The sequence below is a fragment of the Pezoporus flaviventris genome, unplaced genomic scaffold (genome assembly GCF_033815535.1).
Source record: "Pezoporus flaviventris isolate CSIRO_AGI_PZ_B2104156 unplaced genomic scaffold, CSIRO_AGI_Pfla_v1 ptg000005l, whole genome shotgun sequence".
Lineage (NCBI taxonomy): Eukaryota > Metazoa > Chordata > Aves > Psittaciformes > Psittacidae > Pezoporus > Pezoporus flaviventris.
The window spans coordinates 2,450,813-2,476,881 of NW_026892553.1; the positions used below are offsets into that span (position 1 = coordinate 2,450,813).

The window sequence follows — 26,069 nt, forward strand, 5'->3', positions numbered from 1 at the left end:
TAGCTCACTCTTACTTACGGAGCGTCTCTCCAACTAATAAACTAATAGGATTCCTCCTGAAAGTACCTCTCCCAAGGTACACACACACACACACACACCCCTGCATCTCCAGCCAAAGATCAGATGCCAGGGGAGGGACCATCAGAGGGGTATAAGAAGCTTCAGCTCTGGGAGCAGCCTGTTGTGACTGCGTGGCAGCAGGACGTGGTGGGAGAGGAAGAGGAGAGCGTCTGTCTGCCTGTCTGTCTGTCCACCTGCCGGGTGAGTGCTGCCTGGGCCCTGCAGGTGCTTTGGGGCACTGATTCTGCTGTTTGGTCAAACACTTGGCAGCAGGGACGTTGGTGCTGGACTGGGGCTGGAAGGAGAGTGGTTTGGGGCTGAAGGGAGATAAACGTGGCCAAAAGGATTTCAGTGTTGGCAGAGCCAGAGGGCATGGGTGAAGGGGTTCAGTAGCAGCAAGAGAGAGTTTAGCAAAGTAGGAGGGGCCAAGTCCCCTCTCTGGATCTTGGGAGATGAGGAGTTCAGCTCTTCTCCACCTTTCATCACTTTATCTCCAATTCCTGGATTCTGGAGAAGGCTGAGCCTGTGGCACTGCTCTGCTGCTCCCACTCCCTTCACAACTTTTCTTGCTGCTGCCCAAGAAACCGTGCAGCTGAGCATGCCCAAGCTTCACATCCCGAAGAACTTGATGGCATCAAAGATCCTGTGTCTGGGACTAATCCCTTGTTTTTCCATGGGGAAGAGGATAATCTCCTCCCCCCTGTATCAACTTCTTTCTCCTCAGCATCCCTGTGGTTGCATAAAGAAGCAATGTGCCCACGTGCCCCTGGGGCTTAGAACCCTGCTGGGGCTTAGGCTCTGCTAACGTCAAGAGCTACCTAACTTTAAGAAGCTGAGCTCATCCCATCTAATATCCGGGTGATCAGCTGGTGATCCGTGTGATAGTTACGGTTTAATTCTGGACATCAGGCTCAAGCAACCAAAACACAGGCGGCACCACTGGGCAGGGCTGGGCAGCATGAAGGCAGAGCTGCAAGAGCTGCCCTCCTGGAACCATCACTGGCACTGCCAACCAGGAATGGGGATGGAGGGGCTCTGCACCCTGAGACACCCCTGCCCACAGGGTGAACGTTAAGGTGCCCTTGACCTTTCTGCTTACGGTTTCCTCACTCACTGGTGAGTGACGGGACAAAACAAGCGTGCTCCTGCTGTTCAGCCATGCCACCAATTTCTTGCAGACAACAGAAATTGATAAAATTGAAACTCTGTAAGCTCTTTTGTTCATTTTCCTGCCTGTTCCAGACTTGATCTTGCTCCCTTCAGAGTCACTTGTGAGCTTCCTATTTTCTGAAGCCTGCCTGCCTGGAGCATTGCTCTCCCTTTTTCTCTTCCACCTCCTCTTCACCGCCTTTTCAGCAGGGGGAAGGGGTTTCCTCAGCTTGGCTGCCCCACTGGGTCACAGAACTACCATGTGCCTCATGTGCTGTCTCGAAGCTGAACCTGGAGCATCTGAGCTCTGCCGAGGCAAAAGGCTCAGCAGTGCTCTCCAAGTGTGTTAGCACATGATTCTGTCCTGCTGCAGTTGCCCCTTCCCCACCGCCTCACCCAGCACCTCTTCTCCATCTCCCCACAGATCCCCACCTGCACAGCCACTGACTTAAAATGGCAGATGGAGCAAAGTAAGTGGTTTGATTTGTTTTAATTGGGATGGAGCAGAGTGTGCTGCGGGACAGGAGCAGAGGGAGAAAAGGAACCCCCTGGCTCCCCTCATGGCCGATACACGAGCTCACTGTAGAGAGATTGAGTGAGCCATTGTAGTGCCAACAAAACACATTCTCTTTTCTTCTGTGCGTTGGTGCTTTCTTGCTCTTAAGACACAGACAGCTAACGTACCCCCTCCTCAATGGTCATGCATGGAGCTCAGGAGCATGACATCTCCCTGGGTAGCCTGGTGAATGGGGTGGGTTTGGCTCTGAATTTGCAGGATACCAAAATTCCCAAGGGCAGGACATCCTGTGCGTGCTCTGGCACAGGTCTTGGAGATGCACCACGCTTGCAGGCTTGCAGGAAAGCCTGCTCCTCCTTGCTCCAGGGAGAAGAATGGCCATCCCTCTCCCTCCCTGTCCTGGGAGTGGGATGTGCCACCTCATGCAGCCTCATCCAGGCTTCCCAACATGTCTGTCTGTGTCTCCTCTGCAGGGTGTTCAAGAAGACCAGCCCCAACAGCAAGGTGAGTCCCTGCACACAGGGAGGGTACCATGTGCCCCATCCCTGGGTGTGAGTCAGCCTAAGTGTGGGCTGTGCTGGGTCTCCTTTGAGGTGGCTCTGCCCATTGGACAGGACATAGGCTGGGTTTCCCTTCCCTTTGAAACCTGACTGATTCCTGCTGTGCCTGCTCTGATGCCATCATAGGGCTTGCTTTTCAAAACAGAGATGAATAAAACCCCAACTATATGAACCTTTAAATGCAAGGCCTGGTCCAACATGTTATCAGCAGGGTTAAGGAGCCCCATAATACAACTTAAAGATTGAACATTTTGGCTAATTCAATGGCAAACACTTATTTCCCTCTTTCTTTTAACCACATGCTGCCTCCAGCTATCCATCTACCTGGGGAAGAGAGACTTTGTGGACCACGTGGATTCAGTGGACTCTGTAGGTGAGTGGAGCCATGCCTCTCACAGAGAGAGAAGCACAGGCAATGCTTGGTCACCTTCCCAGCTGGTGGGCAGATGGCAGATGGCTGGAACTTAGGAAATGCTGTGTTTCTGCAAGGATCTGCCCAGGCAGCTGAGCTCACCGGCCCTTCTCTGTTTGCAGATGGTGTTTGCCTGATTGACCCAGAGTACCTAAAGGACAGAAAAGGTATTAATACAGAAACACCATGTTTTAAGGGGAAGAAATGGAAACCAGTGCAAAGCTCCTCAGCAACCTGGGATTGGAGTCAGGTTAAAGCTGCCATGTCTAAAGGGTTCATATACAGCTGCTTGTACATCAGGGTCCTAGAAGGTGACCTGGAGGGGAAGGCTGCCTCTTTCTTCTCATTTCTTCTGCATGGGGCACCGGCTCTGAAGCTACTTGTGCCTTGCAGAAAGATGTGTTAACTTCATTAAGTTAATCTGTAAATCAAGTGAATCTGTAAACTTAGCGCTTGAGGTCCAGGTCCTGAAAACAGTCCTGTGTCTGCTGAAGAGATATTAGTTTTTCTTTCTTTCCTCTTTATTTAACGCTTTCCCCATGCCTCCCCTTTATCCTACCTTCTTCCTAACCCTTCTCCTCTCTGTTTCCATCCCACTTCAGTGTACGTGACGCTGACCTGCGCGTTTCGCTATGGCCGAGACGACCTTGACGTTATCGGACTGACGTTCAGGAAGGACCTCTATGTCCTCACCACCCAGATCTTCCCACCAGTGCCGGACCAGACACCCAAAACCCTCACTCCTTTGCAGGAGAAGCTGATGAAGAAGCTTGGGGAGAATGCCTACCCCTTCACCTTTGAGGTGGGGGATGCTCTACCCTTCCTGATCACACCCACCCCCCCCATGGTGTGCACCAGGGCTCATCGCTGGGCACATTCTTTATTCACTTTTTTCTCTCTTTCCCTGTTCTGCCCAGGTTGCCACCAACCTGCCCTGCTCGGTCACCCTCCAGCCAGGACCGGATGATGTGGGAAAGGTGAGCTGCTGTCCCTGACCCGTGTCCCTGGACCCATTCCCCCTGGCAGAAGGTTAAGTTGCGGGGTGCAAAAAATGAGAGCTGATTCTCTTCCATGGCAATATGGCCCATGGGTGAGGGTTGGGGAGGAAGGATGAATGGACTTGGGACCAGCATCTCCAGGGATGCAGTGGAGAAAGGAGGAGTAGCTCTGAGCTCCCCCTGCTTAGTGACCATACATGTCCCCACAGGCCTGTGGTGTGGACTTCGAGGTCAAAGGATTTTGCGCTGAAAATCTGGAGGAGAAAATTCACAAGAGGTATTTGCAGGGGATCCCTTTCCTGCCCCATGACCCTAAAACCAAACCATGGGATCATTCTGGGGTAACCATCTCAGGAGTTGAGCCAAGGACGTGCTGTCAGCCTGTGCCGTGCTTGGGCGAGGCACTTCACCTGAAGGAGCGGCAGTGATCCCCATGTCAACACCCAACATGTTCTAAGAGCAGGCTGCAGCTTGCATCCTTTGGCTGGATACACTGTGATGTCCCCAAAGATGGCCAAAGTGCCCCCCTAGAAGGCTGTATTGACATGCCCCTGCCAAGGAGACTGGGGGTGACTGCTTTTTGTCCTGCAGGAACTCAGTGCGCCTGATCATCCGCAAGATCCAGTTTGCACCCCTGAAGATGGGGCCAGCCCCAAAGTCGGAGACCACCCGGCAGTTCATGATGTCTGACAAGCCCCTGCACCTCGAAGCTTCCCTGGATAAGGAGGTCAGTACAGAGCCTATCCCCTGGCTCGTGCCACCATGTGCATCCCCAAGGATGGTGACCAGGGTGCCTGATCACATAACCAAGCTTCTTCCTACTGCAGATCTATTACCATGGAGACCCCATCAATGTGACCGTCAACATCAACAACACCACCAACAAGATTGTGAAAAAAATTAAGATCTCAGGTGAGAGGGGCAGGAGGGGCACAGCACCCACCACATCCTGGCCTCCCTGTCAGAGATGGGGACCTCTGCCACATCACCAAAATTGCTCCCACTTGTCTTTCCTCAGTTGAGCAGATCACAGACGTGGTCCTCTATTCTCTGGATAAGTACACGAAGACTGTGTGCACTGAGGAGATAAAGTAAGTAAAAAGGGGCTGGGGATGGTGCAGTATCACAGCCAGAGGAAGGAAGAGAAAGGAGGAGGAGGAGGGGAGAGTGATGGTTTTACATCAGGCAGCAGAAATATCAGGGTTAGCAGTGCAGATGCAGAGGAAGCAGAGGAGAGGGAAGGCTGTGGACACTGTGCCCCCAGCATAAGCTGGGCTGGGCAGGTCCCTGGGGGACAGTGCACAGCTGTCCCCTGGCTACTTCCTCTCCTCACTTTGCATGCCTGAGGCCAGCCACAGCCTCTGCACCTCTGAGGGCGAGGAGGGCCAGGGCAGAGGTGGGGGACAGGAAAAAGTGGTTGTACATGGGAATGAAAGGAGGAAACAGGCCCAGGCAGCTGCGTGGGGAGGACAGGGTGGGATGTCTGGCTCTGCCTGCATGCCTGGCACGATGAGTATCCCCAGTGAGTGCTGAGCACCCACCAGGCTGGTGCAGGCTCTGAGCTCTCCTTTCCAACCCCTTCCAGTGAGAACGTGGCAGCTAACTCCACCTTCTCCAAAACATACTCCGTCACCCCCTTGCTCTCGGCCAACCGTGAGAAGAGAGGCCTGGCTCTCGATGGCAAGCTCAAGCATGAGGACACCAACCTGGCCTCCACTACCATGTAAGAGCCAGGTGGGCTCCCTCTGCTCCCCACCACAGCTGGACCTGTGCCTTGCCTTGAGTCTGGCAGCTTCCCGCTTCTCAGGATGCTCTGGGCTCCCACCAAGGATCCCCCACACCTCCTGTGACTGAACCCAGCCCACCCAGCTGGAAAATGTAGGGATTTCGTGACATGACCACAGACCCACCTTTCCATCTTGTAGAAGAGGCGTAGCCTCCAGGTCCCAACCATTGTCCCTCTACACAGTTGCATCAGGTCTTGTTTCAGGAGTAAATCCTAGCTCACACATCTCAAGTGACCTCCAGAAACTGCTCTGTGGCTTCAGCCAAATGACCTGCCCTCACCTCTCTTTTCCTACTACATTGTGTTGTCCTCTTGTGCTATACCCCAGTGCACCCACATGAAACGGGGCACAGAGACAGCCCTGGGAGCTGCTGGGGAGGGGAGCAGACAGGGTACGCGGGCAGCACTGCCCACCTCACCACCCCACTCTGCCTTTTTCCTAGCCTGAGACCTGGCATGGACAAGGAGGTGCTGGGCATCCTGGTGTCCTACAAAGTGAAGGTCAACCTGGTGGTGTCCCGAGGAGGGTGAGACTCTGCGGGTGCGAGGTCAGGGAGTATCCTCTTGGGCTGTGCTGTGGAATCTTCTACCACTGGGCAGATGGCAAAGGGACTCACGCCATTGGCCCCTCCCCTCCTCCCTGGGCCATGGAGCAGCTGGGCACTGCGCTGTCCTCTGACTCCCACTCCTCCAGCCCCATCATCTCTGCCCTTCACCCCTATTATACATCATCTTCTACGTTATTATAAAGCAAAGTCTAATACTCCCCTCCTCTGCCTTGGCTGATTTCTGTTCCTTCTCTCCTGCTGCCACAGCATCCTGGGGGATCTCACTTCCAGGTAAGGGGAGAGCTGCCCGTGGGTCTGAGCACGATGTGACACCGGACAGGTTTATTGAAACAAGCGTTTTCCCTTCCAGTGATGTTGGTGTCGAGATGCCTGTCATCCTGATGCACCCAAAGCCTGCGGATGGTAAGTAGTGCCTGGATGCTGCTGACACTCAGGGGAGGAAAAGGCAGTCCCCATTCGGAGGCGGATTTGTAAAAGCAGTGCATCTGTGCAATGGGACTGTGTGACTGTGGCTGTGTGACAGGCAGAGCTCCTCTGGCTGTGTGGCAGCCTCTCTCCAGGACCAGTGTGGGAGCAGCTGCCACCCATCCCAACAGCTCTTTCCAGAAACACACCTGAGCATTAAGAAGAGATGTCAGTTGAAATGTCCTTTCTGTACTAACTAACATCTGTCTCTCTTCCAATCCTTGCCTCCCTGTGCTGGAGTACAGATAAGCCAAGGTAAAGAAACACTTATACCTCAGGCCAGTGTTTCCTCTAACACATAAACCACAGAGACCCATCACAAATAGATGTGACGCCTCATTCCAGTTTGAGGTTACATCCTTGGATTAAATCATCCAGGCCCCAAAGCCCTGAGCCCCCATGCAACAGCAGACAGGATGACACCCCCCACAGCAGCAGGAGCATCGTCACAGTCTAAGAGGACTCAAATGCTGGGCTTGGCACATGCTCTGCAAATGTTCAGGCAGGGCTTATTTTGCAACTCTCCTTGCTCCAAACACGCAGCATCCTCTGCAGCAAGCCCTGGCCTTGCCTTGTCCTTCGGAAGCAGCTGGCAGTGCTGTGTCTCCCAGTCACAAGTGCCACCAGTGGACACTATGTCCCCTATGGCCTTGGTCCCCATCCTCCCCATGCTGAGGTCCCTGGGCTGCTGGAAGCCGGACTCGTTATGGCCTCATGCACTCCTCACTGCCAGAGTCCTCCTCCCACTACACGAGCTTATTCCAGCTGAAGCCACAGCTGGGATTGCTTCCCTCTGGGAAGCTACAGCATGCCAAACCCATTCCTGGCAGCCATGCCTGGCAGCCACAGCCACCAACCAGCCCCATAGCCGGCCCTGGCCTGCAAAGCCCCCAAAGGCTGCTTTAGTGTCTGGTTACACCCTGCAATGGGACATGAGCACTGGGATTTGGGGCCTGGAAACTCAGACTGCAACTGCAAGGCTTTCACACCAAAGCCGATCGGTTTCCCAGCTCAGCGAGGATATTTAAACTTCCAGAGGAGGAAGTCTCTTGGCCTGTCCCCACCATCACTCCCTGTAAACTTTTGTCAAGTGGTTTCACATTCTCAAGCTTTTGGAATCAGTTTTGCTGACTGTTTTTTTTTTCTGTTTTCTTTGCCCACTTCTCATTATGCGGCTCTCCCTTGATGTCATCTGCTGCTTGCCTTTCGCAAGAAGGTAACTAATCTCTTTGTCTCCACTTCAATTTCTTTTCCTTCTCTTTTTTCCCTTGACAATACATAATATTGTCCTTAAAAACTGGTGAAAGTCACAGGCAGGAGCCCAGCTCCTCCAGTCGCACATGCTCACAGTCAAGCCAGTGATCTGCCCTGGGTTTGTGTACTCAGGTCAGGCTGTGGGGTGCAGTGACCCTGCTCTCCCCCGAAGTGTGTGGGGTGACAAGGCAAGGTGAGCACTGCATTATCCCCTAGTAGGAGCAGAGTTAGGATGCGGGTGTTTGGGTGTCGGCAGGGTTTTCATAGAATTCCAGGTTGGAAGGGACCTCAAGGATCATCTGGTCCAACTTTCTAAGCAAAACATGACCTAGTCTAGATATCCCAACACTGTCCAGGCAAATCTTACCAGTGTCCAGTGCTGGGGAATCTACCACTTCCAGGGGTGATTATTCCAATGGCTGGTTGCTCTCGCTGGGAATATTTTTCCCCTTGTGTCCATCTCAATCTCCCCAGGATTAACTTGTGCCCATTACTCCTTGTCTTTTCCACGTGACACCTTGTAAAAAGGGAGCCTCAGTCTTCTAAGATTTTGCCCTCTTCACTGTGGTGTGTCCAGGCAGCCAGCCAGTGGGCTCCCCATGGCCACCCTTCCATGCTCACCACACTCTGCTCTCCCTTCCAGTGAGGAGGACATCGTCATCGAGGAATTCGCTCGCCACAAACTCAAGGGGGAGAAAGACGATGAAGATGAGAAGGAGGAGGCTGACAAAGAGGAAAGCTAAGCTGCTGCCTGCTCGCACATACAGCCACCTGTCTCACCCGCCCTGGTTTGGGGCATAGATGCCCATAGCATTTTCCCCGCTGTACCACACGCGGTGCACATCCCGCCATGTGTTCCCCTAGCTGCACCTCCTTCCCCGACACCAAGCCCTGGCTGGGGCGGTAGGAGCCGCTGCATCTCCTCCCGGAACCCTGGAAAAGCCCGACTGCGTGCAGGACGATGCCCGCACCTCCTTCACCCATAGGCGCCAGCGAAGGGACGAGGAGGGTGGGCCGGAGCCCACCGTCATCAGCGTGTTTGTCGTTTGCCTGCGTGCTGCAATACTCTGTGACACAGTTATCAATAAACCCGCCCCAGTGGCCCGGTGCAGGCTCCGTGTGGTGGTACCGGGGCCTCGGACGAGCCTGAAGCGAGCGGGCGGTTCCTCGAAGCGGAGGAAGGAGGGCAGGGGGGCAGCTGCAGGACGCGGCCCTAGGCCGGGCCCCACACGCAGGCCTCAGGGGCGACCGCTCCCGTCGCCGTGGCAACCGCCCGCCCCGGGAAGGCGGTGCGCGGTGACGTCCCGGTGACGCCGGTGAACGTGACGCGCGGGGCGGCGGTGGTGCCGGTGTGTGCTCGGCGGTGTCTCCTTCTCCTCAGTCACGGCTCCGGCTCGGCCCCCCCGCGCCGCCATGTCCGCGCCCAGCAGCGGCGGCGAGTTCGGGAACCCGCTGAGGAAGTTCAAGCTCGTCTTCCTGGGCGAGCAGAGCGGTGAGCGGCGCGGGGGCGCGGCGGGCGGCTGCGGCCTGGCGCCGGGGTGGGGGGGGTGAGGAGCCGTCACGGGCCTTCCGCTGCGGGGGGCGGCGAGCGCCCGTTAAAGGCTCGGAGCGTGTGTTGGGGGCAGAAAGCCCTAAAGGCGCTCCGGGAAGGGGGGGGGGTGAGGATCCGTCGAGGGCCGCTGGGTGGGGACCCGTGAGGGTCTGGCAGCGGCAGAACCGTCAAGCGCATTTCTCTGCTGAGGAGGGAGGCGGCAGCGAGCCGCCCGGGGCCCACGCGGGAGGCGGCGGCCAGAGGGCGCCCGCCCCAGGGAGAGGCGGCCTCGCCGTGCTCCGGCCTTGCGCCTCCGCTGGGGGAAGGCGAAGGCCTGGGGAGCGCCCGGGGCTCCCGTCTTTACCGCGCTGGCTCCCCTCGGGCCTGGCTTCCCGCTGGCCGGGACTGGGCCTTCTACCGGGGCCGGCCCGCAGTGCGCCCGCAGTGGGGTTTGGCGGGGCGGGGAGGAGTCGTGGGGGGGGGCTCTCGGGCTGCTTCTGTTCCGCCCCGGGTGTTGTATCTCTGGCCGTGTCCACGCCGGCTGCATGGCAAATACCGGAGGGAGAGTACATGGCAAAACGGTGGTTGTGCAGTGTGGCTGCTGCCTAGAGCTTCGTTTGTTTTGTTTTGTTTCGTTTTACCTGAAGTTGACTCTTTTGTACCCCTGCCGTCATAATATATGGGTGAGTTGTATCATTTTCTTGAAATGGTGGTATTTGCTGCATTGTTCTCTTTAGATCTTTAATTGCTTCCCCCCTTCTCGGTCCCAGAACTGTAGGTCTTGGAGGAATTTCCAGAAGTTGTCTTAATTCCCCTGCCTTACCAAGGTGGGATCAGGGGTATGCGGATAGACGTTTGACTGACCCGTTTTTAACCTTCCCTAGTGGTTACAATTTCACAACCTTTCTGGGTGATTTACCCTCTTCTTTTATCCATGGCCTTTGAATTTTTCTTGGCTTCCTCCAGCTTCCTGAGAGAGAATCTGAGCTCTTATCTTTAGTTCCTGTTTCTTGTCCGTTCTGCACTTTGTCTTTTGATAATACTTGGCAACGCAAATGTAAAGTTTTTAATCAAGCCACCAAAATTTACCTTCTATCTAAAATCTCATTGTGAGGAAAGGATGTAAGTTTTGAATGTTGCTTTTCCATCCAGCCAGAGGCAGCTAAACAATGTCCAGGACATCAGTGTGTATTGGTTTGATGTTTATGCCTGTAAGTCCTAGACCTGGTGATTACATAAGTAGCAAAATATGAGTAACAAAGCAGATTATTGCTTGCTTAAAGCAAACCAATAGCTCTTTGTCAGATGCATCACAACATATCTAATTTGAGGATCAAGTGATTGTCATGATTTATTTTTGACCTACTGAGATTGATTTGGTTTAACATAGTTCTGTCATTTTGTGAATGACTTTCTTAGGTGGTTATTTCGCAGGAGGGGGTGGCTGGGAAATGGCCTTAGATTGGCAGCTTCGTTCTGATTCATTCCTCCCAAAGCAGTGGTGGTTTGGGTTTTTTTTCCCACTGCTGCTTGAAAGTAATTTTTCTCTTCTTTTGTAGTTGGGAAGACCTCTCTGATCACCAGGTTTATGTATGACAGTTTTGACAATACTTACCAGGTATGTGGTAGCGTTTTGAGCGTGGCTTTTTGGTTTTGATTTGTTTGAGTTTTGTTTTGGTATTGATATATATGTATATGTGTGTGTGTATAAATCTATCCCCCTCTATTAGTATTTGTGCCTGTGAGACCTGTTAGGGCCAAGCACATTTCCCCATGAGCTGTCACTTCAGTATCATTTGTAAGGGTGGAATGTGCCTTGAAATGCAGATGAGACTTCACAATTAAGGCCAAGCATCTAATATGATGCCAGGAAGTGCAGTGTGCAGAAAAGAAGCAAGGTTTAGATCCTGTATGTGTGTGAGAAGCCTTGAGGAAAAGGGGGATAAACATTGGTTTATGGGGTGGTGAACAGGGAAGACAAGGGTCAGGATGCCTTACAATGCATATGGGAGTCTCAGGAAACAGAATGAATAAGGTACAAATATGCTTATGATTGTTCTTGGTCTCTGGCATCTTTAGAAGCTTTCCATTTAAATAGGAATGGTTGAATCCAAAGTGTGTAGATAGATCTGCAAGAAGCGAGCATGGCATATTCTTTTTTTTTCTTTATTATTACTACTTTTTTTTAACTAAAAGGCTGTAGAGGGAGCTGACGAAGTCTCAACAGGGAAGGAGTATGGTAGAGATGAAGAGGTGCAGATGGAAATCTGAAAATGTGTAAGAGGCCTGACGATTTCAGGAAGAATTAGTTATGTCAAAAGCACTTCTCAGTATTTCAAGGAAATACCAAATATCTTTAAAGAAGATAAGACTAGGGTGTTATCTTGTAGTTAGGGTCAGAAAGAGTTACTGGTTTAGATTTGGGTTATTTTAAGTTGAAAAAGGAAGAGAAGATTGTTTTCTTGGTGGCAAGTCATTCACTGGAACTGTCTTTGGAAAGGTGCCCTTGTAGATTTATCTGCTTATTATAGTTGTTACAAACTGTGTCCTGGCTGCTGCTAGCTACAGAAATTGAATGTTGTGGTCTCTTCTAAGGTTAAATGGTTCGCGTTCTGATGGAGATCTTCCAGAACATGTTAAATGCTCCCTGTGTTTGTTAGGACCGGAGCAAGTCTGTCTAAAATACAAAAATCTGTTACATCAGTAACCTGACTCCTGGTTCCCGGGGTTATGATAGGACATCTGCTTGATTTAAGTGCCTGGGAGCGCAGCTAGCTTGGTAAATTACTTTAAATGTCTTTGTACCAGAATTGCTGTGCAGCAATAGAAACGTGACTGGAAGGAGCTGTGAAATGAAGCGTCTGAATGTCACTGGAAAGGAAGCACATTCTGAAATGGAAAGCCTGAATAAACATTGCTTTTAAGCTTTCAGCACAGTTGCCCACAATTTACATCTGTAATTTGCTTTACCTCTTAGATATTCCTAGTGAGATAATTCTTACCAGGCTGAATTGTGGTAGACCAGAAGAGTAGGTGATCCCAGTTCAAATGCGATCTGTGTTAAGATGCATGAATGTCTGAGGCTAAAATCAAGACTCGGAGGTTCTTTGCAGTTGAGAAGTGCTGGAAGAATGATATGAAATGACAGTGGTGCAGGTATTCAGGTTGCTTTGTTGTTATCAGCTGCATTGAAGGCAGATGACTTCAGCAGCTTAATTCTAAGTTGGTGAACATTCCTGAGAGTTTTTGAAGACAGCTCTGATTTGCAGATGCTGGAAGGAAGCTTGCAGTTCCTAATGCTTTTCTTCTTTCCAGGCAACCATTGGAATTGATTTCCTGTCAAAAACGATGTATCTGGAAGACCGCACGGTAAGTGAGGCATCTCTGTGATAACATGGCAACTGCAGTCCTGGGAGCAGTGGTTACTGTGCACGCTGTTCCACTGGCCGTTCCTCCAACAGCTGCTAAAATCCCACAGCAGCCTTCAGAGGGACAGCCTTTGTCACTGACCAGCTTTCCTTGTTTCCAATATTTGTTCATATCCGATACCTCTAGAATGAAGTAAAAATCTTTCATGCAAAACTGGGGCAAGCTAATGTCCAAATCCCGAGGAGTGGGCTGTCTGTTATATGTACTTTAAGCATAGTTTGCCTCTAGAATTTGCAGCTCTGCCTCTGGGATTGTCTGTATAAATGGGTCTGAGCAGAGCTGAGGCAGTTACAGGTCTGAAGTCTTTCATGATTACCAGCAGTGGTGTAGTTTCTTCTTGTAGGAAGGCTCCTTTTGTAATACAGTTCTAATGTACTGTTAATAAAACAGTTTTGGATTTAGCTTGCATGAGATTCCTCTTTGCATAAAGAGGTCCCTCGCATCCCTTTCCTGTCTTTCAGTATTTGTCTTTTCATTAATTTATGTTTTGCTGGTACTTGCCTTTTTTGCTAGTTTTACTACTGGCTAAGAAGTGTGATGCTGGTGCGGGAAGGAAGGGACCAGTGGTGCAGTAGAAGTCGTTTGTGTTGCTTTGGGTCTGTTGCTTCTGAGGAAGTCTCAGCCCAGTGTGTGTGGTGAGTTTCCCAAGTGCTTCTCTGCCATCTTGCCAGTGATTCACTGTTAGGAAAGACCTTGGCTTAATCTTTGGGAGAAACTGCTTGGATAACATTCTTCAATGGTACTGGCAGTAGCAGAAGAAAAAGATCCTGGAAATGCTGCTTGACACCTGTGAAAGCAACTTGGAATGCCTGTATTTGGTTTCCAGCAGTGTAGTCTTGATTTCTTGTGGCTGTGTAGGTCAGGATGTCATTCACCTGCTGGCCTGCTATCCCAAAAATACCATATTCATTGGGCATACTGCTAGTTTCTTGATTATGTAAGTGGTCCACAGCTCATAAAGCCTGTATAAACAAAGGAGAGGTGTTGAATGAAGATAAAAGGAGGGACAAATACAAGCACACAAGCTGGGAAGATTCAGACATTGAAATAATTTCTCAGCTATGGCTAATGCTGTGTTCTGCAATAGGCTTGCACTGCTCGGCTGGAAATGAAGAACGCTGAGCCTCTAACTGCAGTGTGTGCTTTGCCATACTTGATATGTCCTTACACCAAAGAATATATCCTGAAGATATACCTGTGCTAGATCATTCAGCTCTAACAATGGCCTGTGTAGCATGTACTAGCCAGAAGAAGGGGAAATACACTGGAATTTGGTTCTTCAAAACTGCCTCCAGCAGCCTCCCGCAGAGGGCAGCTCTAAGCGTGCTGTTTCCAGCACATTGCCAGTGCAGTGGAACCTGTGGCATTAAGTCAACTGAGGCCACGAGACACCTTGTCCTCAGTCCTGGCTGTCAGGCTGCCGGTCCCATGTTACAGCTGCAACCTCATTCTTAAAAGACCTGGTATTTCCTTTTCTGTGACTCAGTATCTTCCCAGGCTTGTCGAATTTCAGCACAAGATAAGCCAGTCTAGAAGGTGTTTGCTCTTCTGGCTTATACCCCACTACTGTATACCACCACGTCAGGCTCTCCAGTGAGTTAATCGGTATCTGGGTGATGTCCTTATGGTCGGAAGTGACCACATCTAGCTAGCTGTAGGCTGCAGTCTGCTTGTGTGGCCAGTATAGCCAGAGCTCTGGCATGGCAGGATGCACTGAGGTATGTATGCTTATTTCCCCCGTTAACAGATGGTGTTAGAAGGTACTTTCTTAGGGATGTCTTGGGTTTATGATTAAGTGGAAGAATGTGTTTGCATGTGTGAGTTATAAATGGATCTGTGGAGGGAGGGAGATTTCTCAGACGTGCTGGGCTGAGGCTGCTGTGAGAATGTGGATAGGAGTGTCGTTGGCTCTTTTCACATTTCTGTTCCATTTTGACTTTTCTTTTGTTGCATTAGTTTTGCCTTGCTTTTTTTTTTAATTTTAATTTTTATTTCACTTGAGGTTTGGTTTTTGTTTTCCATTTTCCTGCTCTTCCCCCTTTCCTCTTCCCCTACGCTTTTCCATTTCCCAGATCAGGCTGCAGCTGTGGGATACAGCCGGGCAGGAGAGGTTCCGCAGCCTCATTCCCAGCTACATCCGTGACTCTGCTGTGGCTGTCATTGTCTTTGACATTACAAGTAGGTATTGAGCTGGAGTGACTGCAGGGACCTTGCTTTTTACATGTACCTTTTATGTTTGGAAGTGGTGGTGTTATCTGAAAAGAGCTAAGATAGGCCATTGGCCCTAGGACTGTAAGTGTTTCATGGGCTGAGGGAACGTAGCTGAGCATCTTCCCCCACAACCAATGGTAACTCCGTCCCATAATCCAGAAACTGGGGAACTGGAGGTAGGTGAGTAGAGACTGTAATTTCTCATATGTCTGTGCTGATGGTAATGTCAGGTGATTGATAGCCTTTGAAAAGCTTTCTTGTTTTTCTGGTCTGTGTGGGGGACTTGGGGGTTTTGTTTTGGCTTGGGGGTTTGGTTTGGGGGTTTGGTTTGGGGTTTGTGTATTTATTATTGTTGTTTGTTTTAAAAAAGCCCTCAGAATGAGAATTTTCCTTTCTGGGTAACTAGAGGGGTAATACAAGTAACAACTTCAGATGCCAAAGCAAAGGAACACTGTCAGAGTAGGTAAAATAGTACAACAATCATTTAAAGAAAAGCTAAGTAGCAGCTTAGGACGATTCAAGATTCCCATTTCATTCAAGAAAAGAGCTGGTGATTCATGTGAGTTCTTGTTCTCTCACAACAGAGCTCTTGAAAGACGTAACTACCATAATTTCTAAGGAATAAATGAGCTTAGAAGGGAAATACTGTGTAAATCTTGGCATGAATGTTTTAATATAAGATATGAAGATATGAATACAGTTATTTCATTATAACTTCTTGTTATTGACTCCACTTTATCTGGCTTTTTCCTTTAAGCTACAGTATCAGCAGAATTATTTAGACAGGATTTACACCTTTGAACCAACAGCATGTGGATAAAGTCTAAGTAAAGAACATAGTGCAGATGAAATCCTCTGGCCCACCTTTATTCTGTCACAAATTCTAGGTTATCATTAGGCTTTATGGACCAGGGATTTGTTTCCCTTTGATTAACTAAAGTGCTTAACAAGTAATAAGACTTCTGTTAGGATTTATCTTGCATACTGTGGGCAGATAATTACATTGTCTTTCTCTCAGTCCTGTAGCTTAAGTAGTTAACTCTGGCAGGATTCCTGGTTTCATGCAAACTAATCTAAAAACTAAAGTGATCTGTTTGGGGAGTGCTGAGATGTGCATGTGATGGCTGATGCTGGGAACTCACCAAGGGGAGGCACTGTGGCAGGCTTCAGAGCTTGGCATCTTTTCTCCCCACTGTTGTGACAGGTATTGTTTATCCACACACATGGAAGAATCCTGCCAGTCTTAAACAGCTTCCAGATGTCAAAAACAATCAAGTGCTATCTAATCTCATACTTTGGTAATGGTCTGATCTTTTCAGATAATTTCATTTTTTTTCTTATTACTGCTCTTTGTTCTGTTCTTAGTGACTGAGAGGCTTTTGGTTTTCTTGTGTTACTGAAGGAACATGCTCATGTACTTCTGATTGCATGATGATGCTAAGCACTATAGTGCAATTAGGAAAACACAGTTTCCTTTACCACTCTGAAAGAGCTATATGTTTGCATTGTCTTTAGTGCTAACTGTGTTTGGGAACCTCGAACAGCCTCCTGTAAGTCATTGCTGGTCATAGAAGCGTAAAATAGGGACAGTCCCATGGGACATACTTAAGTACCAGCCAAGGTACTCTTAACTAATGGAGAAAAACTGTTACCTAGCGTGTGGGGAGCTGAGAACTAAAAAAGAAACAGCATTTCAAGTTGCCCAACAGCTTAACAGTAAATACGCAGCTAGCCTGTGGAGAGATCCATGAGGAAAGCCCATACTGCATCTCAGGCCCCTTTCTGAACAAAGCTGCCTAGTTTCTAAGATGGGCTGGGTTAATTCTCATTGGTTGAGGACTTACCTTTCCAGGCTGGTGGGGTCATTGGCACACTGTCGTGTTTGAGTGGGTTTCCTTCCCCTCCAAAATGGGTGCATGTAAACTTTGACTTCTAGAAATGAGAAGCAGTTTTCTCAGGTCACCTCAGGGGTGCCTGCATGGTACCTGCATAGCTGAAGGCCTCAGATAGTGTTACCCTTCACTACAAGAAGATTACCAGAGCTGGCTCTGCGGTACTTCTTCTGGTTGCCTTTTTGAAGGCAACTGAAGGTTGGAGTATTTAAGTCGCCACCTTGGTAAACTTTCTGGCTGCATAGTCTAGTGTAGCAGCAATGTCTTGGGGGGACTGTGTGGAAGCTTGTTGTAAAGTCCAGAAACAAGAGCCAGAAGCTGTCATTATCAGTCTGATCTTCCAGCACAAGTGTAGTATTGTCCAGTATCGGAGTTTGTCACCCTGAGTTGCTTGGGGTAGGAAAGAGCCTTGACTTTTGCTACTGTAATCGAGGCTACCTTCAAAATGAAGCATGAGCTAATTGCTTTAACTATAAGCCCTAATCTTCCTTAAGCCCCAGGGCATTGGATCTACATACCCTGATGTACATAGGATGTTGTTTTGAATTTGCTGGTAGCAAGATACTTTGCAGATGTTACTCTGTCCAGCTTCTGTTTTTCTTCTGAACAAAGCAATTACCAGTCTGAGACTGTGTTCCCCTGTGTAGCCAGTCTCCTGCAAGCTGCCTTATTAACTGCTGTTCTGTGCTGCTCAGCTGCTCTCCCTCACTGCTGAACAAGTGGCTTTGTGAGCACATCTGACCAATTTGTGTCATTGAGCTGGGAACTAGTGTCTGCCCTTCCATGAAACTCCTGCCTGTTGAGAATGCCAACAGCAATCTTGTTTTCTGGCAGTGTACCACTGTTTGTAGAGCTAGTTGCCTGGGGTGATGACTTGGAAGGAAATGGTATCACTCCTAGTTGTGAAAAGCTTTTGTTTAGCGTTCACTGTGGTAGTTGGGCATGTTTTGACCATTGCTCTTTCAAATAGGCAGGTACCAGATCTTAGAGCTATTGTATGTGGTAGATCAGTTTGTGTTCAGGCACAGCTCTTGAGAACAAGCTGTACCTCTCACAGCATTTGTGCTTGTTTCTGACTCTTGTGCTTATCTGAAAAGGGAGAACCTGATGCCCTCTGTCACATGAAGCCTATGGTGTATAGCATTTTATCTGCTGGAACTTAAGTTACTGATTGCCCTAATCTTGCATAAAAATCCCATTGCCATCTTCTGAATTCTTGATACTGTAGAATGGGGCTGGTTTACCACATGGTGTATGGGCTGAGGGAATTGCATGTCTGTCGTGGGAGTTGCCTCAAAAAGTCTTGATGCTCTAGCCTAGGAGTCCTGTGGAGACCCCATGCTTAACCTTGGGTGAACCAGGAAGACCAGCTCTGTATGACTTACTAGCTACTTCTGTCAGTAATGAGGTAGTAGACTTAACCTCTTTGGGAATAGCAGAACATCTGGACAAAGGAGGTCATTAAAGCAAATTATCTACACACGGAGTCAGAAAAGCCAACTTCTGTGATGTGTGGATATTTGGGGCAAGACTACAAGGTCAGCCTTCGGCTTCTCGCATGGAGCTGCATACAGTTAATTCCAGAAATGGCCTTTTCTCTAAAGGACAGTTTCCTCCTTTCTCTTCTCTCTTGCTGTCTCTCTCTTTCTTTGTGCTCTCTCTGGCCTGGTACCAGCAGGTTCGGCTGCAGCTTTGGGACACGGCAGGCCAGGAGCGTTTCCGCAGTCTCATTCCCAGCTACATCCGCGACTCTACTATTGCTGTGGTAGTCTATGACATTACAAGTGAGTGATGCTTTGGTGTCTCATTATTTGAAATACTACATGTTAGCAGAATGAATAAGTTACAACCAGAAGTTCTGCAAAAAGGATGATTAACATTAGGAATGTTCCCCCCTTTCTCCCCAGCCCTGTTTTTCTGTCTTGAGCAGAAAACAATTTATGGGTGATTTCTGTGTGGTGTGGGGAGATTCGGAGAAGCACCCGAGTACAGGCATAGCATTCTCCCTCTCTGAAAAGAAGTTTTATCCTCAGCACTCCTTTTATTTCTTCCCTACAGACTTGAATTCTTTCCAGCAAACCTCCAAGTGGATTGATGACGTTCGGACAGAGAGAGGGAGCGATGTCATCATCATGTTGGTGGGGAACAAAACTGACCTGGCAGACAAGAGGTAATGGAGGCTGGCAGCCTTGCTGCCCTGACCAGTAAAAGCAACGAAGTGCCCAACTAGTCTTGTCTTCAAAACAGTCATGGATTTAAGTGAAGCATAAAAAGCTTGTCATGAAATTCCCATTTCTGGCTTCAGCATATGCAAAGTTACTTCCTTTTGCTGTTCTACAAATAGTTCTGGTTAAAACAAACCAACCTGAAAAAAAAAATCCTTGAAGTATCTTTATACCATGTTTCCCAATAGTGTATTTTGTCTGATTTTTTTATGTCCATGCTGAGATAAAGACAGAAAGGTGTCTTGCAAAAGCTAGTAAATGTGCCTTTTTTCAATGATCCTATTTACATGACTCTGTATGTGCAGCTGTAAGTTCACAGTACAGCCTCTTCTTGCTACAAGAGGCAGTATGAACTTTACAGTGTCAGTATAAAAGGTTTCCCTTTACGTATAAATTTCATGTCATCCCTAACAGAAACTGTTGTTGTGGATGTGTGAGGAAACTAAATTAGCAAAAGCAGATTTCCCCAAGAGACATAAAAAGTTAATTGGTCTCTTAAAATCACATGGACTGAATGTTTTGGGACACATTGGACATAGTAAAGCATTTGGCTTTTAAAGTTCAGTCCTACAACACCACTTCAAGCAATGTAATCAATGTAATGGCTTCTTAGAAGTCTGTGTTTCTATTTCAAATTCTTCTCTTGATGATCTCGTAAAAATTTTAATGGTTTTGGAGATTTTCATTCTTTCTGAAGACATCAGAGTGTAGATAAGGAAAGGTTTTTATTTGAATGATTAGTGTCAGTAGTAATTGGCAATGGGAAGATGGAGTAAGCTGTGCAGTTTCTTACAGTCACAGTACTTTAAACTGAAACATCTTTGTGTACACTGGGCACTCTGAAATGTGTGCTTCATGTATCATAGGACATGGGAAGTATTGAAATGATGGGGAAACTTTATCTGATGCAAAAGAAAGCATCTCAAGAAGGTAGGACTGGGGAAGATCTGGATCTCACAGTGAAGTGAGGTCTTACAAATCAGACCATTATCCTTTGGCTTTTCATGAGACATTTCTGATCAAAAGCTAGCAGCTTGAAAAGGCTTACAGGTGGAACATTAATGTTTTCTCACACCAACCTTGCACTATTATTTGAACTGCCTGTTTGTTTCCTCTGTTTCTTGGGATGGTGTGCCTGATAGGCACATCAGAATGACTTCAATTTGTTGATGCTGCCATGTTTTAAATTCTAACCCTTGTTTTGTTCACTCCTGCAGTGTACATATATTGCTTTAGAATGTATTGTGATGTGTTTTTTTTTGCCTTGTGGTTTTGGTGTTGTCCAAATGCTCATGGGAGACAATACCCAGCATCCCTGGCTGCACAAACTGGGGTCAGGAGATGTGTTTTGCCCTTTGTCCCTGCCCAAGTCATGATGTTAGTTTTCAGTTTGCAATGCCTAGCAGGAAAAGTATAGCCAATTCTAATACCAGCAAGGGGTTTGAGTCAGTGGGGAAAAGGATAAACTTAGGCTCTGACTGGCCATTGTGTATGGGCTTTGTACCAGTGGTTCTTACAGAAATGTGTTCTGTGTCCTCCATGCAGACCACCTTAGTCTTGACAATTATTTGGCTTTTCCCCACTTCCAGTGGGAGGCCGTTCTCAGTGCCTTTCACTTTAGAAGTAGTGGTAAAACCTGGTGCTCAGAGCTTCAGAACTATGGTAAAAATGTGTACAGCTGATTTGGATTGAATTCCAGGTGGCAAGACCTCACCTCAGTCTAATCTCTGAAACCAGCTTGCAGAAGAGCAAAATCCAGCATGTTCTACTTGAGCCAGTTCTGGATGTTAACCAGTTAGTATCTCTTATGCCCTCCTGGGAGCATGAAATAACTGCAGCTCCCTAACTGAATAAGCTGGCATTTAGATTTGAGGTTTTCTAATTTCTATACAAATCCAGTTTCGTGTGTAACTGGAAAACCAAACGGGATCATTTCAGCCTTGGAGTATTTCCTGGTAGTCCATAAATGAAGTAGTGTGGTCCAGCACTGCCATAAGGATTAAAAATAACAGAATGTTGAATCGTAGCTGCAGTTGGAATTCATGTAGCACTAGAAATTCTGATTTTAAAAGTTTCATGTAAGTAACAGTAGTCCTGGTCTAGGCTAGAATTTGGAATTACAGTCTGTATGCAGGTACCAATGAAAGAAGCTGCCTCGGTCTTCTTTTAAAAGGGTGTTAGATTTCTGTGAGGCTGGAATACTGGGGCTTTTAAGGCTGGACAAAGCCACAGTGTCAGCCTGAGCCTAGTCACATTTTTTGAAACAGAATAGTGTGTTGGAAGCCATTCATCCTATGGTAAAGTGATGATGTGAGTTAAGTTCGGAGCCCAAAAAGCTGAGCTAAAAATAGCACTGTTCTTATTTGGTACAGCCTGTTAAATTTTACTTCCCTGTTAATGTTGCTCCAGTTGGTGGCTGGTTTTTTTTTTCCTGCAGTTTTCTTTTTATCATTTTTGGACTATTTTTCTTTGTTCTGGTTTTTCTTTTCTGTGATTTGTTCTCATTACTGTAGACAGGTTTCTATAGAGGAGGGTGAGAGAAAAGCCCAAGAACTGAATATGATGTATATTGAAACCAGTGCTAAAGCAGGATATAATGTGAAACAGGTATGTACAGGGTGTTGATTGGAGATGCAATTGCAGGTGCTTGCTCACAACCAGCAGCCTGGCACTTGCTGCTGCCCTGTACTCGCTGCTAGAGCCTTTCTGAAACCTTTCTGTAATCTCACAGAGCTCCTTTCTATTTGGAAACTGCTTTTTGTGTCTGGTGCAGTGTGTGGGGCTTCTTCCTTCCCTTGAGAATACTGTGAATGAGGCTCAAATGTACTGCACAAACTTCATCCTGTGCTAGTCATCTGTCATTAATAGTCATAAGTCCAGGTATTTCCTGGGTAAATGACCTGAGGTTGATTAATTTGTAGCTGCAGGATCTGGGCTCTTAAAGACACGGAGGTCCTGAGGCCTCCCTTGGTGCACTGTGAACTCCTGTAAGAGTGGAAAAGTGGTGAAGCAGGCCACTGCTGAAGAGCAGCTCAGTCACAGATATCTCTAACTCTTCCTGTCTGTTCTTTCTGTCTTTCTGCTTGTTTGCATCTTTTTCCAGGCAAATCACCACAGAAGAAGGTGAACAGAGAGCCAAAGAGCTGAATGTGATGTTTATTGAGACCAGTGCAAAGACTGGATACAATGTGAAACAGGTAGATCAATGTTCTATTCTAAAGTCAGGAAATCTGTACTTCACTGCTCTCTACGCATATGCTTCTGCTTGGGGTTCATGCTCCACTGGATATTTGCTTGTATTGTTCAGTGTCAGCTGAACAATATGAATGAACAGTGAACTGAAATGTGTCTTGCTCCTTGCCATTAATCCGGATTTCTTGTGTTTCAGTTTGCATCCATAGCTTCTTGCTACAAGCTTGTGATCTTATAGTTCCTGAACTAGAAACTAGTTCAGCAGTCGTTCTGAAGTGTGACAGAACACTGGGAGTAAGGCAGCTGTAAGGTGCAGGGGTCTGCAGGGGTCATGAGTACTGTTGGTGTACAGGGAAACATACCAGTTTGTTGTACATCAACTGGTTAAGAGCACCTCGCAATGGTATTAGGAAGCTTTGGGTTTGTTTCTTATGGCTGTTCTGGATTGAAGACCAAGGAACCACTTTAGTCTTTGGTTCTAAATTAGCTGCTTTATTTGCCTGGCAGGTGTTTGCAGTGAGCAAAAGGATGCTGACTGCAGCACCTCGGTGGTACCTCAGCAGCTGGATTTTCCAAATAACACAATTTGGAGGCGTAGATGAGGAATCCCTGCCTAGCTACTGTGAGAAAATAATCATTAGCAGATGATTCCTCTTGTGCTATGTGCAGCACTTCTCACCTAGCTGCCTGGTAGTGTGTGTAGTGTGTTAGCTGCTGCATTCGTGTCAGCAGGAGGAGCTCTAAGCATTGACTTGGGCAATTATGCAAAACCTTTTTCTGTGTTTCTTTTTTGTGGGGTTTTTGTTTTTTTATGGGGGGGTTGTGATAGCCCTTCCCAGCCCTTAGCGCATCCTTCATAGCTCAAACCAGTTCACTTGAGCCAACTGTCCTCCTCAGAAATGGCTGGTTCACAGCAGGAGTGAACTGTGAAAAGATGGGCTGTAAAACCTCAGGTATTCCATAGACTTCCTAAAACTTTGGTCTCTTTTGAGATAGGCCATCAGAAGTCCTGAGCTGGCTTTGTGACATTGCTGTGTGCAAAAGAAGCTGAGGCTGGAAATGGCAAATGATATTCTTGCTTAGAGCAGGAGGGAATTGTTCTGCACATCCCTGCAAGAACTGCTACTAATTAATTTCATGTTCTGTCCAAGCAGAAACGGGTAAAATAAAACTGTTTTGTAGGAATTGAATAACTGCTTTAATAAAGCCGCTACTGAGTAAATTTCTTAGGTAAAATTCTTGTGGCATTTGTCAATCATTGCTTTGCTTGCTAAAGTGCCCACTTAACAAGTTTGTACAACTCTGGCTCCAAGACGTGCTGCAGAGCAGTGTGTTTTAACATGAATTTTTATTTCTGACAAGCCTTCAACTTTCCTGTTGCCACTTTTCAGCTTTTCCGTCGTGTGGCTGCTGCCTTACCTGGGATGGACAGCACACCAGAGAAGAGCAAAGAAGACAGTATCCTTGCTTCTCAGCAGTAACTTACCCTGTTCTTGTAGAATTTTACAATTATCATTTGATAGGTTGGGCTAACTGACTTTTTGGCACATTGTGGGGGTGAGCCTTACTGGAGTTTTGCAGAGATGGGGCTAGAACTGCCACTGTAGCGCGGTGCTTACCTGTGGTCATAACTTGAGTATCCTGATTGTCTGTGTATAAACATACACAGCTATTTATAATGGCAAGCACAAGTTTTGTTTTCTCCACTTAAGCTTAGGATAGAAATTTGCATGGATTTAAAACACCATACTTTTTTTACACAGGGCTGTCTTGTGTGCAGACCTGCCTGACTCAGCTCTAACCTCTGAGTAGTTTTGGTATACAGTCTTTGGGTTTTGCAGTTAATCCTGTAGGCAGGATATGCTCTGCTAACCCCCTGCCCCTATTAAGAAGGGCCACCTAACAGGCTTTTCAGATACTGATACTTTTCTGTGTTCTTTATTTCTTGTTTTTCCTTGAACTGGGGGTTTTCCTTCACTTGTCTCCTGCAGTGATTGATATCAAACTAGAGAAACCTCCTGAGCAGCCAGTAACGGAGAGCGGGTGCTCCTGCTAACAGGCCCGTTCTGTAGCAGCACATTCCCCAACCGGCCAGTCTCACTGAAGAACATCACTGCTCATTGGCAACCCTACTCTGTGGGCTGAAAAACCAATCTACTAAAGCGAGCGAACTCCCTGTTTACTGGTGGGGAGCAGCCCCGGCCGCCCCTCTTACTGCATGGTATGAGCCCTGAGTGCAGAATGAGTGTCCTGTCTTTCCTTTTCTTTTCTTTTATGTTGTTGCACTTTGGCACTGTGGTGCCCTTTACAGTCTCTCTTCCTCTCCTCCTCCCTCTCTTTTCCACCTCGAGCCTCTCTGCTCAGATATATCTTGTGAATGCAATTGGAAAACCCACCAAGTTAGGGAAGACAAAAATAAAGCTTGGGGGTAGGCTTTCCACCTTCCTCACTGCCTTGCATCCTTGGCCACTCCAGCCCTGCCTTTATCCTGCATCCCCACTTCCTCTGTTGAAAGGCTGCTCCTTTTAAACCGGTCAGTTTGACTTGGCCTTGCCTTTTTTGGACAATACAGGTTATCTGTTTCTAGGCTTTTGCTTCCTGCAGGGCACACACAGTATTAGCTCCTCAGTTTCTCCTTTCTGTGGATGATCTTGGCTAACTCTTGCTCATGACTTCTGAGTTTTGCCCCTCATGTCACACACAGCACTGAGAACCCCAAACTCTGATAGCTTTGGCCTTGTTGCTTCCATTTGTATAGCAGAGACATCCCACAGACCACTCTGCTCCGTTGGATTATCTTCCCATCCAGAGGATGTTGGCGCTTGGTGAATGTTGGCTGTCAGATGCGGGGAAGGAAGAGGGTATAGAGGCTTCACAGCATGAGGCTGGGTGGAGAAGAAACCCTCAGGGTGGTTTGTAGAGACCTGGGTCCTGTCTGTCTACAGCAAAAGTGAGCAGTTAACCTGAAATCCATCACTACAGGAGCAATACGTACTGTAGGAGCCATGGATGCTGCTCAGGCTCCTTTTCTGGTTTCTGTTCTCCTGTTACTTGTAACATAGGACGGCAGATTCTTCACGTGGAGCCAGGAGAGCTGCAGCAGACCGAAGGCTGGTGAGGGCTGTTGTACTCTCATGCCTGGGTTGGTGCTTGATGAAGTCATACACATAGCTGCTTCACCCTTTGTAGCAGGCTTCTGGGAATAGGGCTAGTAGCCATTTCACTTTTGGGGTAGTTCTAAGCTGCAACATTCCTGCCACTGCTCATCTCAGCTTTGGCAATCTGCTGTCAGACCCAGGTAGAGGAGTGAAAGATTGTATGCTGCTGAAGTGAATTTTGGTCTCACTTTTTGACCTTGGAGGTTGGGAAATACATCCTCTAACCCCTGCCCCTGGTTCCTAATTCTGTTAATAGAGCCCTGGGTTTGTTTTTTTTAACCATCTATCCTAACCACAAGCCAGTAGGTCTGTTGAAAGAGAGGAGAATAAAACAGTTGGATGGTGGAAAGCCATCCACTGTTCTTTTCATCACCCAGCCTATGTCATGTTGACAGGGAGGATGCTAGTGGGCAGGAGAGCAACAGACCATGGTGTGACGGGTGGGGACAACAGTATTTGGTGGTGGTGACAGTCCCCCAGCAGATGTCCCTCAGTCACTGACACAGCGTGCGCACTTTGAAGCCTGCAGGCCCTCAAGGGAGGGGAAGGGGCAGCCTTAGCTGGGACCTGGCTTAGTGTCCCCTCACTGCTGGTGACGGACCTGTTGTTCCCCTGTCCCTTCCACTCTGGGTGAGCTGGCCTGCAAGAGGAAGCTGGGTTG

At 48.0% G+C, this 26,069-nt stretch overlaps 2 protein-coding genes across 8 annotated transcripts; both read left to right on the forward strand.

Moving 5' to 3' along the window:
- Positions 1-148: 148 nt before the first annotated feature.
- On the forward strand, positions 149-8,644 carry ARR3 (arrestin 3). The gene is made up of 16 exons (XM_061445650.1): positions 149-261; positions 1,634-1,679; positions 2,200-2,230; positions 2,599-2,659; positions 2,821-2,865; positions 3,301-3,500; positions 3,616-3,675; positions 3,906-3,973; positions 4,288-4,423; positions 4,524-4,608; positions 4,715-4,787; positions 5,282-5,419; positions 5,926-6,009; positions 6,298-6,321; positions 6,401-6,458; positions 8,406-8,644. Exons 2-16 carry the CDS (start codon positions 1,663-1,665, stop codon positions 8,511-8,513), a joined length of 1,188 nt encoding a protein of 395 aa, XP_061301634.1. The 5' UTR covers positions 149-261; positions 1,634-1,662; the 3' UTR covers positions 8,514-8,644.
- Positions 8,645-9,055: 411 nt separating this feature from the next.
- LOC133265292 (ras-related protein Rab-6A-like) lies at positions 9,056-25,498 on the forward strand. 7 transcript variants are annotated; one of them, XM_061445654.1, is made up of 9 exons: positions 9,109-9,262; positions 10,861-10,919; positions 12,617-12,670; positions 14,803-14,908; positions 18,509-18,617; positions 18,892-19,003; positions 22,162-22,255; positions 23,642-23,708; positions 24,242-25,498. In XM_061445654.1, exons 2-9 carry the CDS (start codon positions 10,894-10,896, stop codon positions 24,304-24,306), a joined length of 633 nt encoding a protein of 210 aa, XP_061301638.1. In that variant the 5' UTR covers positions 9,109-9,262; positions 10,861-10,893; the 3' UTR covers positions 24,307-25,498. The 7 variants fall into 7 exon arrangements, 5 of the variants coding, with proteins under 5 accessions (XP_061301640.1, XP_061301636.1, XP_061301637.1 ...); XM_061445655.1 differs by having other exon boundaries at positions 18,512-18,617; XR_009741916.1 differs by lacking the exons at positions 14,803-14,908; positions 24,242-25,498 and adding an exon at positions 21,572-21,665 and having other exon boundaries at positions 9,056-9,262; positions 23,642-23,713.
- The last annotated feature ends 571 nt before the right edge of the window (positions 25,499-26,069 follow it).